This window comes from Brachyhypopomus gauderio, chromosome 6, assembly GCF_052324685.1.
Source record: "Brachyhypopomus gauderio isolate BG-103 chromosome 6, BGAUD_0.2, whole genome shotgun sequence".
In the NCBI taxonomy this organism is placed as follows: Eukaryota; Metazoa; Chordata; class Actinopteri; order Gymnotiformes; family Hypopomidae; genus Brachyhypopomus; species Brachyhypopomus gauderio.
The window spans coordinates 9,126,566-9,142,148 of record NC_135216.1 but is presented as its reverse complement, the minus strand read 5'-3'; the positions used below and the strand labels follow the sequence as shown (position 1 = coordinate 9,142,148).

The 15,583-nt window shown below is 44.8% G+C and overlaps 1 protein-coding gene across 1 annotated transcript in view; it reads right to left on the bottom strand.

The window, feature by feature from the left end:
- Positions 1-15,103, bottom strand: part of nxph1 (neurexophilin 1) — a 28,201-nt gene extending 13,098 nt beyond the window's left edge. Inside the window, exon 1 of the mRNA XM_077008520.1 lies at positions 14,614-15,103. Within this exon, the coding sequence (XP_076864635.1) occupies positions 14,614-14,667 (54 nt within the window). The 5' untranslated portion in view covers positions 14,668-15,103. The remainder of the gene's footprint in view (positions 1-14,613) is intronic.
- Positions 15,104-15,583: the final 480 nt, after the last annotated feature.

Genomic DNA, 15,583 nt, shown 5'->3' with positions numbered 1-15,583 from the left:
TGTGACTAATAATACATTTGTGCTGACTCTGAAAGCCTTCCTGGCCATAAACCCATTCAATTAATACCGGGGTTGTTTGGCAATGGCTTTAGCGCTTGAGCCATTCACAGAGGATTTTGTATAGTCAATAGTTTACAGATTTCTCTAGCGGATTTATTTGTGTGTGTGTGTGTGTGTGTGTGTGTGTGTGTGTGTGTGTGTGTGTGTGTGTGTGTGTGTATGTGTATGTGTGTGTGTGTGTGTGTGTGTGTGTGTGTGTGTGTGTGTGTGTGTGTGTGTGTGTGTGTGTGTGTGTGTGTTTGTGATTGTGAGGGAGAGAGTCGCACAGACAGGGAAGATGGTGGATATTTAATCAGCGATATTTCAGACGTCTGATGTCTCAGGACAGGCAATTCATACAGAATTTCAGAAAACACATCACGAGGAGTAAAGCCATTTCAACACTAGATTTACTTTAAAAGATTTCCTTAAAGAGAAATGCAACCATTTAAAAACATGCAGTAGTTTATGGGTGCTGTCAGTAATAATTCAGAGCCCAGTGGGAGACTGTAGACTGGTGTGAAAATGCAGTTTTAGGAAAGAAATTGAAAAATGTCAAGTTAAATTATCAGATGGATGAATCTGCATGTTGACTCTGAAGAAATGTCATCAACATCAGTCTAGTTCAAAGAGTCTTGACAGAAAACATCAAATGATTTCTGCTGCTACCTGTGTTATGTTATGTGAAAGAGACTGAGGTGAACCTTCAGTGTCTTATGCAGGAAGATGGTTTGATGACAGAAACCACACGAGAAAGAGAAGGCCTTCATGACAGCCATTTTACCATCAGACACTGGGTCACTTGGACTCCCTGATTCCTTCAGACAACCATAGACAGCTAAAATAAATGCAATACCATGGGAATCAGTGTGTGGGAATATAGTTGAGTTAGAATAGAATTTAGGAGTTTACATTCTAATGATTATTTTTATTAATCAAAAATGTGTTTTTAGTTATTACAAGCACATTTGTTTGTTTGTTTGTTTTCTTAGTTACGTGGTTAACTAGTTAGGTAGTTATATTGTTGTCTGAGGTGAAGATTGTGATACCAGATCATGTGCTGGTATACACACCTTAGAAATCCAAACAAAGACTAGGGTCAAACAATCTAGTAAAAGGTAAAGACAACGACAAAACATCATCCGTATACCATCATGCCCTTTTCTCACTTAAACACACACACACACACACACACACACACACACACACACACACACACACACACACACAAGCGGACCATTTCATACCATTTTGTAGCGTACTCCCCACGGAGGCATTGTGGGAGCTTGTGCTTGGCTGTCTGTAGCTGAGAGCCCACTGCTATGAAGCAGACTAATGTTTTAAGTAATGACTTTTGAGAGCTGACAGATTAGCAGTCCTCACGCACCACTAGGGGAACAGAGAGCATCTATCACAATGCCACGCCACTCCACCCCTCACTACCCCCATCATCTCCAATCGATCTGATAAATACTCCCTCATCCACACAGAGGACAGCACACCTCCCTAATTAAAACAGACACCTCAGGATGTCTGGGGGGGAGGGGGGTCAAGAGTTATTAAATGCCATATTAACTTCACTAAAAATATTGTTTTATTATATTATATTTGTAAGCATTTTCATGACTGTGACACAGTCAGTCAAAAGATTTTTGGAAGGCCCAGTGGAGATAAAAGAATTTCCCATTGCCTGAAGTCTGGCTGACAGTGGTCTGCACACAGTGAGACCTGGTGCATGTCTTATGGGTCAGATTCCTGATGAACACACATGCTTGCAGTGGCCCCAGCCTGCTGAAGAGTCTAAGTGAATCAAGCTTGAATGTGATCACGTCACTATAAATAGTTGGGTACGTCATTATTGCTCACCAATATCACCAATCCCAGACAGTTGAATTATTCGACTGTTGAATTAATTTTGAGATGTGCTTTTGTCAGTGGAAACCTACAAGAAAGAAATACACAGGCCTCTTAAACCACAACTGTTGTGTTGTTGCACTTCTAGTAATGGGAATAATGTGCTAGTGCAGCTATGAGTGCAGCTACAGTACACGGCAGGTCCATCAAACACACACGAACTCCAGATGGATGTAACGGTTACGTCAGGGCAAGTCATGCTAAGCACGTTCTGTGGCTCAGTCTGATACCGAAGTCTGAGCGCCCGAGGTGAAGACATTAGCTCGTGAGAAAGACGACTGGGACAACCGAGAACTGCAGGAAACAAACACACCGATTAGAAGCATGAACGTAAGGTTCACGCCCATACCGAATCAATTCACACAGCGGGTGAGAAACTCTTTCATATTTGGGCTACAACAGTATAAATCTGTTAGGTGTCTTATAAGCTGTATTTGTTTTGCAATCAGGTAAAAAATCTGAATCAGTGTCCAAACGCTGAAGGGCTGATCTAAGTAGGGCTTAGTCTTCATTTAAAATGTCTGTAAATGTGTCACGTGCGGCTACGCCCCCTCTCCTAGCTGTCACTCTGGGTTCCCTCATGTCCGTGTTCCCTGCCTGTTTGTCCCGCCCTGCTCGTTTGTCTTCGTGTTTCCTTGTTTGTTGCCACGCCCCAGTGTCATTGTCATCACCTGTCCCTAGTTTAGTTCCGTGTATAATAGTCCCTGTGTCTCCCGTGTCTGTATCGGTCTTTTTGTCAAAACCTGTTCTGTGTGAGTACTGCCGTTTGTAGTTTGCGCTTTGTTACCTGTGTTCCTTGTATTTTGCCTGTCCTCCCTGAGTTAGTCTGCTTTGTTGTTTTCCTTGTCCGTATTCTATGCCTTTGTACATTTCGTGTTCTGACTGCCTTCCCGATATGACCCATGCCCGTGACTTCGACTCTGCCTTTGGAATTTCCATTAATAAATCTCGCTCTCCTCAGCGCTTGTGTCCGCCTCCCTGTTCTGCCCCGTGCAGATCGTTACATAAAGACCGATCCTACAAGGACACAGCGAGGGAGCGAGACTCTGGTGAGTTTAATCGCTGTGATGAGATGTTGGCTGGTTCGGTCCAGTTCAACTCTCCGATATCGCAGCGTGAACGAACCAGAGACAGAAATTCCCCTGGCGCTGTGGGAACACGGAAGTCTCGACGCGCACCAACGAAAGCCCAGTCACTTTCGGTTTCGACTGGCTTTCGCGTCGAGACTCCTGTTGAGCGCTACGTGTCTGCCCGGCTTGATCACTATAGGGAGGAGAAACCTATAGTACAAGTCGCGGGCAGACGGATTGAGTGCACAGACTGGCGTTTGCTAAACCCTCGGTTGGCTCTCGATGACTTCTGCGAGCTCCCGACGCCTCAGAGGAGGCGGAGCCGTCGCAGAGAGAGCCGCCGAGGGGCTTCTGTGTCTGTGTGTTCTTCCAGGCTCAACCCGGACCCTGAGGAAGAGGACCTACCACCGCTGATCCCGCCGGCTACTCCACACGACACCCCCAAGTATTTTTTGGGGGGGAGTACAAGCCACGTCGGCTGGGCGGACACGCCCCCCGATGACGTCAGTATGGTGGCTCCGCCCCCCGAGGACGTTGGCTTGGCGGACACGCCCCCCGATGACGTCAGTATGGTGGCTCCGCCCCCCGAGGACGTCGGCTTGGCGGACACGCCCCCCGATGACGTCAGTATGGTGGCTCCGCCCCCCGAGGACGTCGGCTTGGCGGTTCCGCCCCCCGAGGACGTCGGCTTGGCGGTTCCGCCCCCCGAGGACGTCGGCTTGGCGGTTCCGCCCCCCGAGGACGTCGGCTTGGCGGTTCCGCCCCCCGAGGACGTCGGCTTGGCGGTTCCGCCCCCCGAGGACGTCGGCTTGGCGGTTCCGCCCCCCGAGGATGTCGGCTTGGCGGTTCCGCCCCCCGAGGACGTCGGCTTGGTGGCTCCGCCCCCCGAGTGCATCTCCTCACCTCGGATTCCTGTCCCCGCTGCCCGTCGGCAGTCCACGCCGGTTCCTGTCCCCGCGACCCTGGAGGGGTCGTCCACGCCGGTTCCTGTCCCCGCGACCCTGGAGGGGTCGTCCACGCCGGTTCCTGTCCCCGCGACCCTGGAGGGGTCGTCCACGCCGGTTCCTGTCCCCGCGACCCTGGAGAGGTCGTCCATGCCGGTTCCTGTCCCCGCGACCCAGGAGAGGTCGTTCACGCCGGTTCCTGTCCCCGCGACCCAGGAGGGGTCGTCCACGCCGGTTCCTGTCCCCGCGACCCAGGAGGGGTCGTCCACGCCGGTTCCTGTTCCCGCTGCCCGCCAGCGGACCCTGCCTGTTCCCGCTGCCCGCCAGCGGACCCTGCCTGTTCCCGCTGCCCGCCAGCGGACCCTGCCTGTTCCCGCTGCCCGCCAGCGGACCCTGCCTGTTCCCGCTGCCCGCCAGCGGACCCTGCCTGTTCCCGCTGCCCGCCGCCCGGCTGCGCCTGTGCCCGCTGCCCGCCGCCCGGCTGCGCCTGTGCCCGCTGCCCGCCGCCCGGCTGCGCCTGTGCCCGCTGCCCGCCGCCCGGCCACGCCTGTGCCCGCTGCCCGCCGCCCGGCCGCGCCTGTGCCCGCTGCCCGCCGCCCGGCCGCGCCTGTGCCCGCTGCCCGCCGCCCGGCCGCGCCTGTGCCCGCTGCCCGCCGCCCGGCCGCGCCTGTGCCCCGAGAGACTGTGCTGCCCCCTGTTGGGCATGGACTTTGTGTTCCCCCTGCTCCGCCATGTGCCTCCTATGTTCCGTTGCCCGTGTTCCCCTTGCTCCCTGGTCCCATCCCTGGTTTTGTTTTGGTCCCTGTCCCCGTGGTTGTGTCTGTTCGTGTCCATGTTCCTGTTCCTGTGTCTGTTTCCTGTGGTGTCGTCTCTGTCCCGGTCCCCGTGTCTGTTCCCCTAGTTGTTACCCACCTTGTTCCTGTCCCCGTCACCATCGTCCAGGCCGTGTTTGCCTCAGTGTTTACCTCTGCCCTGTCCCCTGGCCCCGCTCCAGTGTCTGTCCCCAGTCCTGTCCGGTCCAGTCCTGCTCCTGTGCCTCGCCCTGGCCCTGTCCTGCCCCCCTGTGTCCCGTGTCATGCCGTGTCCCGGCCCAGCTCTTGGCCTGTCTCCCTGTCTCCAGTCCCTGCCGTGTCCCAGGTCCCCCGTCCTATTTTGTCTGGTCCTGTCCCTCCGGTCCGTCCCGTGTCTGCTGTCCCTGTCCCTCGCCGTGTTCCGTGGTTCCCTGTCTTGTCCTAGTCTGGTTCCCTGTCCTGTCTGCCCTTGCGTGCCCCGGAGTGGCACGCTTTGAGGGGGGGTTCTGTCACGTGCGGCTACGCCCCCTCTCCTAGCTGTCACTCTGGGTTCCCTCATGTCCGTGTTCCCTGCCTGTTTGTCCCGCCCTGCTCGTTTGTCTTCGTGTTTCCTTGTTTGTTGCCACGCCCCAGTGTCATTGTCATCACCTGTCCCTAGTTTAGTTCCGTGTATAATAGTCCCTGTGTCTCCCGTGTCTGTATCGGTCTTTTTGTCAAAACCTGTTCTGTGTGAGTACTGCCGTTTGTAGTTTGCGCTTTGTTACCTGTGTTCCTTGTATTTTGCCTGTCCTCCCTGAGTTAGTCTGCTTTGTTGTTTTCCTTGTCCGTATTCTATGCCTTTGTACATTTCGTGTTCTGACTGCCTTCCCGATATGACCCATGCCCGTGACTTCGACTCTGCCTTTGGAATTTCCATTAATAAATCTCGCTCTCCTCAGCGCTTGTGTCCGCCTCCCTGTTCTGCCCCGTGCAGATCGTTACAAAATGGAAGGACATGCGTGTCATATTAGCGCAGAGCAATGGTGTTTCTCCTGGCAAACATGAATAAATAGTAAAACTGAATACAAATGAGTTAACCCACGTTATTCTCCGGATAAAAACCCTGGATCAAACATAACAAGTATCAGAACTGCAATGTGTGTCATTAATTACAGTGTTTCAACACAATGCTGTAATGCATAAGGAGTGAGATAAAAGAAATCTATGAAAAGGACCATTATGGTTCCTGGAACACAAAACACTTACCGATGACGTGTCCTTAAAACAGGGCAGAGGATGAAAGGCACTCTGGAACACCCAGAGCTTTCCCGGGTCTAATGAGCCTAATGTAAATGTGCGGACCCCAATAATGTACCACGGTGGTAACTTTGTGATTAGGTGCCGCTGTGTACCTCTGCACTGTGCGCTCACACAAACATACACATGCGTATAATCACAAAGAACCGCACGTGCATATTCAGGCACAAAGAAGAAGTCTGAGCATGAGCACTGGCAGGAAATAAGTGAGAGAGGGAGAGAGAGAAAGAGAGAGAGAGAGAGAGAGGGAAGGAGAGAATGGGTAAGACATAATGACACTTGATAGCTCCCAGTTCCTATTCAGCGTCTGTCTCTACCACCTTAATACTTTAGTCAACAGGGCAGATCTTATCATGACAATGACTGGCAGCTATCAGTCCAAGTACCTGAGCTCTCTGTCCTATGTGTCCCCTCTCTCATGTCCCTCCCGCACAGCTCTGTCCATGAATGTCTCCTCTTCTCACCTGAACACTTTCCTCAGTATCCTGCACTGGCACTGAGCTCACACGGCCAGAGAAAGAGAAGAAAAAAATGTAATTCTCGAAATCAATAAGACAGAAATCTCCTGGGACGAGCCATGAAATGTAATATTGTCATCCAACGAATGAGGAGTGACAAGCACTCTGATTGGTCTTTTCTTCTTGTTAACAGGTCTGCAGTGTTCACATGCCACACAAGTGTTCTCCCGCTCTCTCTCCCAGCTTCTCCCGTGACAGAAACGTATGAATGTATCACTTATTGACTGACAGCTACAATAAAACTAACAACAGAGTACTTCAGATGGAAATGTGACTGATGCTCATAAACATGCATGTACGCCTTCTCCAACACACACACACACACACACACACACACACACACACACACACACACACACACACACACACACACACACACACTTGAAAGTAACAGATTTGCTTTGATTTTTATAAAAACAAGATCACAATGAAAAGTCTTATAGGTTCAAAATCAATATGTTGATTATCAATATCAATCAACAAGCATCATAAAATATCATTTTCAGTAAAAAGATATGTATAAAAATCAAAAACTTGTAATCAGCAACATTTAAAAAGAGACATATTTTAAATATGGATTATATATATATATAATTATATATATATATATATATATATATATATATATATATATATATATATATATATATATATATATATATATATATATATATACTACTGGCTTTTTTATGCAGTAACTTTAAGGTCACTGGTAATTCATCAAAGCCCAGTTAAGACGTTATTAATGCCAAGTACCAATTTATAGAATGGGGTCCACAGACACTACGAGTGTTGCATGATGTGGATGACAGAGCTCTGTACTAGCAGTTAGAGGCTAAAAATGACAGGCATATATACCTTCAGAAACAGCTCCATCACTGCTGGTATATTTGGTACCAAATGGAACATTGTGACATTTCCTGAAGGGATAATTCTATGACTTTAGCAGTTATGATAAGAAAATTGGCCTCCCTCTGCAGAAAGATATTTTTATTTTAAGAAATTGAACAATTGCAAGGACTTTTAAAAAAGGAGGTGTAAAGTCAACCATGACTCATGAGAGCCATGGCAGTTCTGCAGAGAGGAGCCTGCCAGGGGCCAAAGTCTACATACATCAGAAAAACAGGCCAATCAGTTTAGCCACACCACAAACTTATGCAAAATCCAAAATGATCTCTAAAAGTCTTTTTTACAAACTTTTCTATTAACATATTACAGTAACTTGCATTACCATAATACATTACATTTTATACCGTTGAAAATTTGTGTAACACAGGGGTATACAGTATATTATCTTAACTATAACTTATAACAAACATATGTGTGATTTACAGATCTGAGTTTGGTTTCACATGCTGGTTTGTATTACTAAACGTGCTCAGAAAATGAAAAAAAAAAAAACTCTGACCTGGTCTTTGTAATCAGCAGCATAAATATATCACTTCAGTCCACTTGTACTAACTGAGCAGTTGACTTCTCTACCAAGAGGCGGTCTGTCCTGCCTGCCCCTTTGGGTTGTGCATGCTCTAACAGCACACAGAAGGCTGGGCTAAGGGCACTTTGGAGAGTCGTTTGGAAGGAGGGTGTGGCATTAACAGTAAAGGGGAGTATTAGTCCCCTGATTAGTCAGACGGAAGTTATAAAGACCTGCAAACATGGTTTGTAGCCACTTTAAGGTATATAGACCCAGATTAAATATATGCCAAATAAAAGGGGTTTCGATATTAATCTGATCCCACTCTTTCTGTCCTGAATTTGATGTAGTTCTCCTTCAGAGAGGACAAGATAGAAATGTGTAGCGTAGAATACTTAGAGAAGAACAAAGCCAGACACTGAATACTGATGGTCACAGCAGGACTCTGAGCTTCCTCACTCATCCCTGAAGAGTAGCCTTAAGACCTTGTCTGTTGCTAAGCTATTTTGATATATTGCTCCCAGAATAGACCAGACCAGGTAGGTTTCATGTAAACAGCACATACTGAAAGAACTCATATTTTCTTTTTCTAAGATTCAAATGTCTCTTGGTTTTGTATGCTTGCACGCAAATATGTGGATATGAATTGAGTTGAATTCAAGTAACGACAGCAGATGGCAGTTCTACAAATGAAGCTCCTCTGTGTGTGGAATAATCCACCATCTCCAACATTTTGAATGCATTTCCCCAATTCTCGCCTCTTAAACACATGAATAGAAGTTATGAGTCTCTGTAGCTTCAGTTGCTACTTTGAAGGAGCACCTATCAGGAGGGTATTGAAGGCAAAGGGCTGAGAGAATGCTGCTATAAATAGTGAGGATGAAAAAATCTACCCTTTGAGAGGTTTAGGTCCTTCTGTGGTATGGTTTTCCAAATCCAGTGGAATTCCAGTGAGCTGTGACCTCTGAACTCTGAACTGTGAGTGTGATTGAATTTCAGGAGGAGTTTGTGAAGGGGAGAATGGAGACTGTAGTCATTAATCAAACTAACCTTGTCTTACCTCTACCTCATGTTGAATCTTTCTGCTCTTTGTCTGTCTCTCACCCTCTATTTTTGTCTGTGTGTCTCCCTGTCCCCCTGTGTGTGTGTGTGTGTGTGTGTGTGTGTGTGTGTGTGTGTGTGTGTGTGTGTGTGTGTGTGTGTGTGTGTGTGTGTGTGTGTGTGTGTGTGTGTGTGTGTGTGTGTGTGTTTTCACATGTGCGTGGGATAAGGGTCCCACGAAAGTCAGACACTGGGGGTTGAGGACAGATGGTCACAGGAAAGTGTAAATCTTAAAGTGATAAACAAACTAACAGACCAATGAAGAAACATGCAAACATTAATTAATTAAGGAGATTTCACAGAGTAACAAATAGGAATAACTCGTCAACAATAACTAGCTTTAACACAGACAAATGAGACAAATAATATAAGGTTTATCAGGTTAGTTTCACATGATGTGTTGCCAGGGAACAGTCACCCAAAAAGCAAAGCTCATTCAAAGGTTCCCTGAGTTGTTCATTCACTGATACCAAAATCTGTGTGGAATAGTAGATATACTGCTAAAGATTGAATTAGAGGATTTATTCAAATATCAACCCTACAGTGGCATTCTTCATTTCTCACACAAGACCATATATTATCCACACATACACCCATGGAAATATTAATTCCGACCTCAAACTTAAGGGATAACCATAACCCGCTATAACCTGTTGGACCATAAACCTCTTTTGAAGGTTGATTTTTACAGAGTCAGCAGTGTGTGTGTGTGTGTGTGTGTGTGTGTGTGTGTGTGTGTGTGTGTGTGTGTGTGTGTGTGTGTGTGTGTGTGTGTGTGCACGCGCGCACATGCACTTGCAAGCATGCCAAGATGTGTGTGTGTGTGTGTGTGTGTGTGTGTGTGTGGGTGTGTCTGTGTGTGTGTATGAATATGTGTGTGTGTGTGTGTGTTCTTACATGGAATGCAAGTAGAGTGTATATATGCTTCATCCATATTTTATTACTTACAGTTTTATTTGTTGATCTTCCTTGCAGTACTTCTCATACATTAACATAATGCAATTGTCCTTAACTGTGATACAGATGCCCTTAACAAGAGCAATGATTGTGATAAATGGATTGTGGAATTCATTTGAACTCAAGTATGTTAAATAGTAATGTGTGCGAGTTTGTGTGCGTGCACATGCTTGCATGCATGCAGGCGTGTGTGTGTGTGTGTGTGTGTGTGTGTGTGTGTGTGTGTGTGTGTGTGTGTGTGTGTGTGTGTGTGTGTGTGTGTGTGTGTGTGTGAATGTAGGCTTGCAGAGACCTTACACTGTTCCACAAATAGCCTAAACACTGTCCTGCTCTTCATTCATCTCTGCATAACTTCACTCAGTTTAACATCCTTCAGCCATAACACTTATATGACACAAGCACCCAGAATGGAGCCTTCCTCTCCACAGCCACACACACCTGGGCTTTGATGGACACTCCGCTATACTCAATGTATTGCACACCCTATCTTCTGTCAATTTTACCAAGGTCTTCAACGGCTATGTTTCTTTTTTTTCACGAAGACTAAGTAATGTTATGTAAATGTCCCTCCAATGCTTCCTTCACCAGGCCTTTATCTTTAAGTTGGCTGAGTGCTGACAATTATTATTAGTATTCCGGCATTAAAAGCTTTTGTGAAAGTTCCTGTAATTGTACTGCTGATCTAGTGGTTAATATACGGTTCTCTGGGGAGTGATTTGAGGCTATGCCTTGTCATTTCTACTTAACCCCATTACAGTGATTGTCTACAGGAAAAGCGCATGTGCTGATGTTTCCCCAGGTGATGGAGAGCCGCGCTTGTGCCTTCTGAAGCACGGATGAGGTTTTAATGCACAAAAGGCTGAGGGATTTTACCCGAACAAGTCATTTCACACCTGCTTGGCCTTGCATTAGACTCAAGTGGGTTAGCGCAGACCTTGGCCACAGCTTTCCAATGAAGTCTTAAGTGGAGTGGAACTAGTCAGCTAAGCAGCACCTCCAAACAGCCGGAGTGCTTGAATAAGCATGGAAGAAGCCCGGGATTTCACTCTTCACGCTATTTAATGTGGAGAATTTGTGCGGCGATTCTGTGTACATGTCCTTATAAATTTTATGATTGTGTTTAGGAAACAGACATGTAACAATGACATTGTGATTACATTATCAAGTCTACTGCATGCTCCTTCACCGAAGGTTGTTTCCTCCCTGCCATTTAATAGTTAATGCTGATTGTTAATGTGTACAGTATCTGCTGTCCTTTTACATTAAAAACTACTAAACTGCAAGACAAGGCAATCCTTTTAGCAAGGTAATACTTTATGAAAGTCAAATTTCAGTAACGCCAGAAGGAAATCTTAACGTGTTTATGTAAATGCGTAGCTAATTTCTCTACACGCCATTTATTTAATCGTTGATTTAATAAAAAAAAAAATACTATGCAGTGTTGCTGAATTACGTGTAGGACCGACGATGTAGTCGTGTTACGTCATTCCTAACGCACGAGACCTGCTTTTCGCACCTGCTGCGGCGCGTGCCTGCTCTGCTTTATCGGGGTCATGGCGTGTTGGAGCGGACAAGAGGCTTACGCACAGACAAGAGACTTAAAGACGAAATAAAACCGTCAGGGTTCAACTCTAATCCTCGTAGGTTAGACAAGAACTGAAGTTTCACTAACCGAATGAAATCTGTTAAAAGAATATATGGCTACATGGTAGGGACACTGCGGGCTTGATGTCAAACGTTAATTGTGTAATGATAATTGGACACTCGGACAGTTACCAGATTTCGAATAAGAGTCTTTGGGTTGTTTATTCGAGTAGTCGACGTGTAGACAGATCAGATGAAGACACCAGTTAACCATTTAAAAGTAATGCCAGTACAAACCACCCGCTTCCACAGTTCTGTTTTCTTTGTTATAAAATAACTGCAACACTGGAAGTCCAGTCTCTCGATTCGGAAAACAGAACCAGCTCGAATATGAGCCTTCAAACAATGCGCGGATCACAGGAGTTAACCACGAAACTACGAGGCTTATTTCAGAGTTTGATGTAAAGACTGGAGATCAAATGTATTTCATTTTGAAAGAAAGAAAGAAAGAAAGAAAGAAAGAAAGAAAGAAAGAAAGAAAGAAAGAAAGAACGCGAACTATTCGACTTAAGGAGCGTAATAATTTGTTTAGTTTTTTTTTTTTGGTATCTGTCCACGGTACTGAAATCCGTGTTAGGATAAAGACCAAAAAGGACAATGGTTAAAAAAACCCTCAAAATTGTGCATACTACAAATTATTTTACATTCTATAGAATTATTTTAATTATTGTTGCTGGATTTGTTTTTGTATATTACCTGCACGTGTGAACAAAAAAAATGTCTTCTGAAAATTGTACATGAACATACTTTTTCAACATTACTTTTTTCACCTGATTAATGCTGGATGTTTAAGATGAAACGTATCTACAGTACAAGTGAATGCAAATCGCTTAAAAAATAATGACAACATTAATGAAATGTAATAAAATAGAAAGAGAAATAGTTAACCCTTTTAAAATGAAAAAAAAGTGTAAAGTACATATTTTAAGGCAGTATAAAGTGCTAGATTAATGCTGTCTCACTTTCCTTTAATGTAAGTGACAGTAATTCAAATGAAAGAGGAAGAAAGAGAGAAAGAAAGAAAATGCCATTTCTTTAATGTATTTTTCCTGTTTGCCTGGTTTTTTTTTAGAAGTATATAATTTATTTCTGGAAAAAATATCTCTGAGAACCAGACAGCATAAAGATGACTGGAAGAGCTCATAGCACTAAGTACACTGATAAGAGATAGTGGCCCAGCCGGAGGGATTACTCCACATCTTCTCTCATATCTTGTCCAGATAAGAGGCTTTGAAATGTCTAAAACTCTGCAATGAGCTGGACGAGGAGGGACTGACATAATGGGACAATGCCAAAGTCTGGATCAGTGGTCCTAAGCACAGACTGTCCTATTTGTGGACATCAGTTTGAATTACTGTAGACATTGACTATACCTGCATGTGGTCGTTTCTTTTACATTACATGGGATTAAACAATGTCCTTTCATTATTTTACAAACTGACCTTACATTTTTTGCAAAGGTAATAATGCGGCGCCAACCCAATTAAAATGATACCTGTGTGACGATTTGCAAGGTCTTCTTCATTAAATTTGCCTTCAGTTCGAAAAATATAGCCATAGCAATTCGCCCATTACGTGAATACACTTTCACGTTTTATTTGTCTTGTGCGTATTGTCATTCAAAGTCTCTTATTATCACTGTGATCCTTAGTAATAAAAATACCAAAATAATAACTAATGTTTTCTGAATTAGTTTACTTGTTATAACAAACTAAACTGTTGAATGATTAATGGAATTTAGAGAAACACTATCCTGAATTACAATAGCAACAAGACGAATTTTACTGAATTTGTGAAAATGAAATATAAGCTCTTATATATATAACTGGTATATGCTACTACTGTAATACTGCAGTTTAGGAAAAAAACACCCGCTGAAAGTGTTCGTGCGTTTGTGTGTGTGTGTGTGTGTGTGTGTGTGTGTGTGAGAGAGAGAGAGAGAGAGAGAGAGAGAGAGAGAGAGAGGAGAGAGAGAAACTTAAAATATAGTTTCACCTATACACAGCTGCTTTTGGAGTAAATTATCATACTAGCTACATGCTACACGAGCATGGTTCCTAGGAAGGTGGCCAAATCTTTTCGAAAGTAATAAAGTACAAGCTCTCTAACTCACCTGTAATTCTAACAGAATCGTTCACGGGAATAACACATAACATATATGACACACATTTACAGTTTACCCTAATCAATAACTGAGTTAATTTTGCCTCCTGTTAGTTTACCTTGTTAATGTACGCACGCTTACTGAGTTTAAGGAAAACACGCGGTTATTCACTAATAAATCAGCATCGTTTATAAAAACAATTTAATTAAATCGATCTATTATTGTTGTTATCATTTTCCTTGGGCCTCATCTTCTTATAAGGCCCATGAGACGAGAGTATTCAACATCGGAGAAAGGCTTAGCAAGGCCGAACCGCGTCCGAACAGTACTTAGAGATCCGCCACTATTTTCGTTTATTGTGGCGCCCCCATGAGTCTAACCCTCATAATAACTTTTTTTTCAATTTTCACGTCACAGCGCACCATAAAAATTAAATTCTGAGCTTTTCAAAAAACGTTATAACATGTTTGGAAAGAGTCAAAACATATCAATTTTAAGTCAAGTTATTTTTCCAAATGTTGCATGAACAAAGTCACCAATTGTAAGAGTAAATATGTTCTTACGCCTACTTAATGGCCATGCTATTAAATCGAGGCTGCTTTGAAAGGTTAGAGAAAATAGAAAAGTTGTATTTCTCCTCTGAAAAGAGACACATCACATTACTGTTGGTTTAGTCTGCATATATACTTACAGTAACGTGCAAACACTAAAAGTACAGCTTCAAAACATTTAATCTTATTTCAGTAAATCTGATAGACCTGTTTTTTTATCTCCTTAAATAAAGTCTAGGAATGAAGAATACCAACAGAGAATGCACTTACCAGATAGACCGTCGGAGTGAGGAGAAAGACGGCGCACCAACATGTAGCCCGCATCCTCCTTGATCTCAAACTTCCACTAATTTCCCTTCGCTGTTTCTTTTGTCTTTGAGGAACATAGATCCAGGTGGTATCCGCTTTAGAGAACGATTAAGACCTTCAGCATAGATAAAAACGCAATTACAGACCCCATGACCACACAAACCGATTTACACTTGGACACAGGTAGGGAGGGAGCGCAAACGAGCGATTACATGGGCGTTAATCCAGACAAAGGGCGAGGAAGCGCTCTCATCATTCAGAGTGGTGATGCTCGGTTCACAGCAGTCATGTGAGAAGTCTCGAGCTGGTCGACGCCTCGCGCTGTAAGTCCTCCCAGACGCAGGACAGGAGCTTTCGCGCGCGCCGTCGGTCAGCGGAGGCTTTATATCGCGCGCTCTGGGACGCGCGCACCTCGGAACATCCGGAGAGGGACTCGGCGCCAGCCAGCTAGAAGAGCGGAGGGGGTGGGACGAAGAGAGAGAGAGAGAGAGAGAGAGAGATGCTGGAGAGATTAAAGAGCAGGACGAGATTGGTCCGAGACGGGGACATCACACGGCGGCCAAAACTAAAGCGCTCGGAAACCCGCGGACACGCATTTCATCTCCACGGGGCTGGATGGAGAGGCGCAACTCCAGCACTCTTTTTATGTTTATAATATATAAGCATAATGTATGCAAACATGATTCTTCCGATCTTTTCGCGAGATACCCCGAGAAGCAAAGAAATATCTTTGTGAAACAAATAGGACAATTAACAGATGATCTTCCCATTAAGAAATGATTACTGTGAGCTCGACTGTTGTTAGCTCCGTTTAACGATATCAGTACAACTAAGACAACTTTTATATGTTCTTTTGATGCTCAGTGGTGTAAAGCTGGTTGTTTGTGCGCGTCTATTCATTCATTCCTTAAACTATACATTAAACATTTGC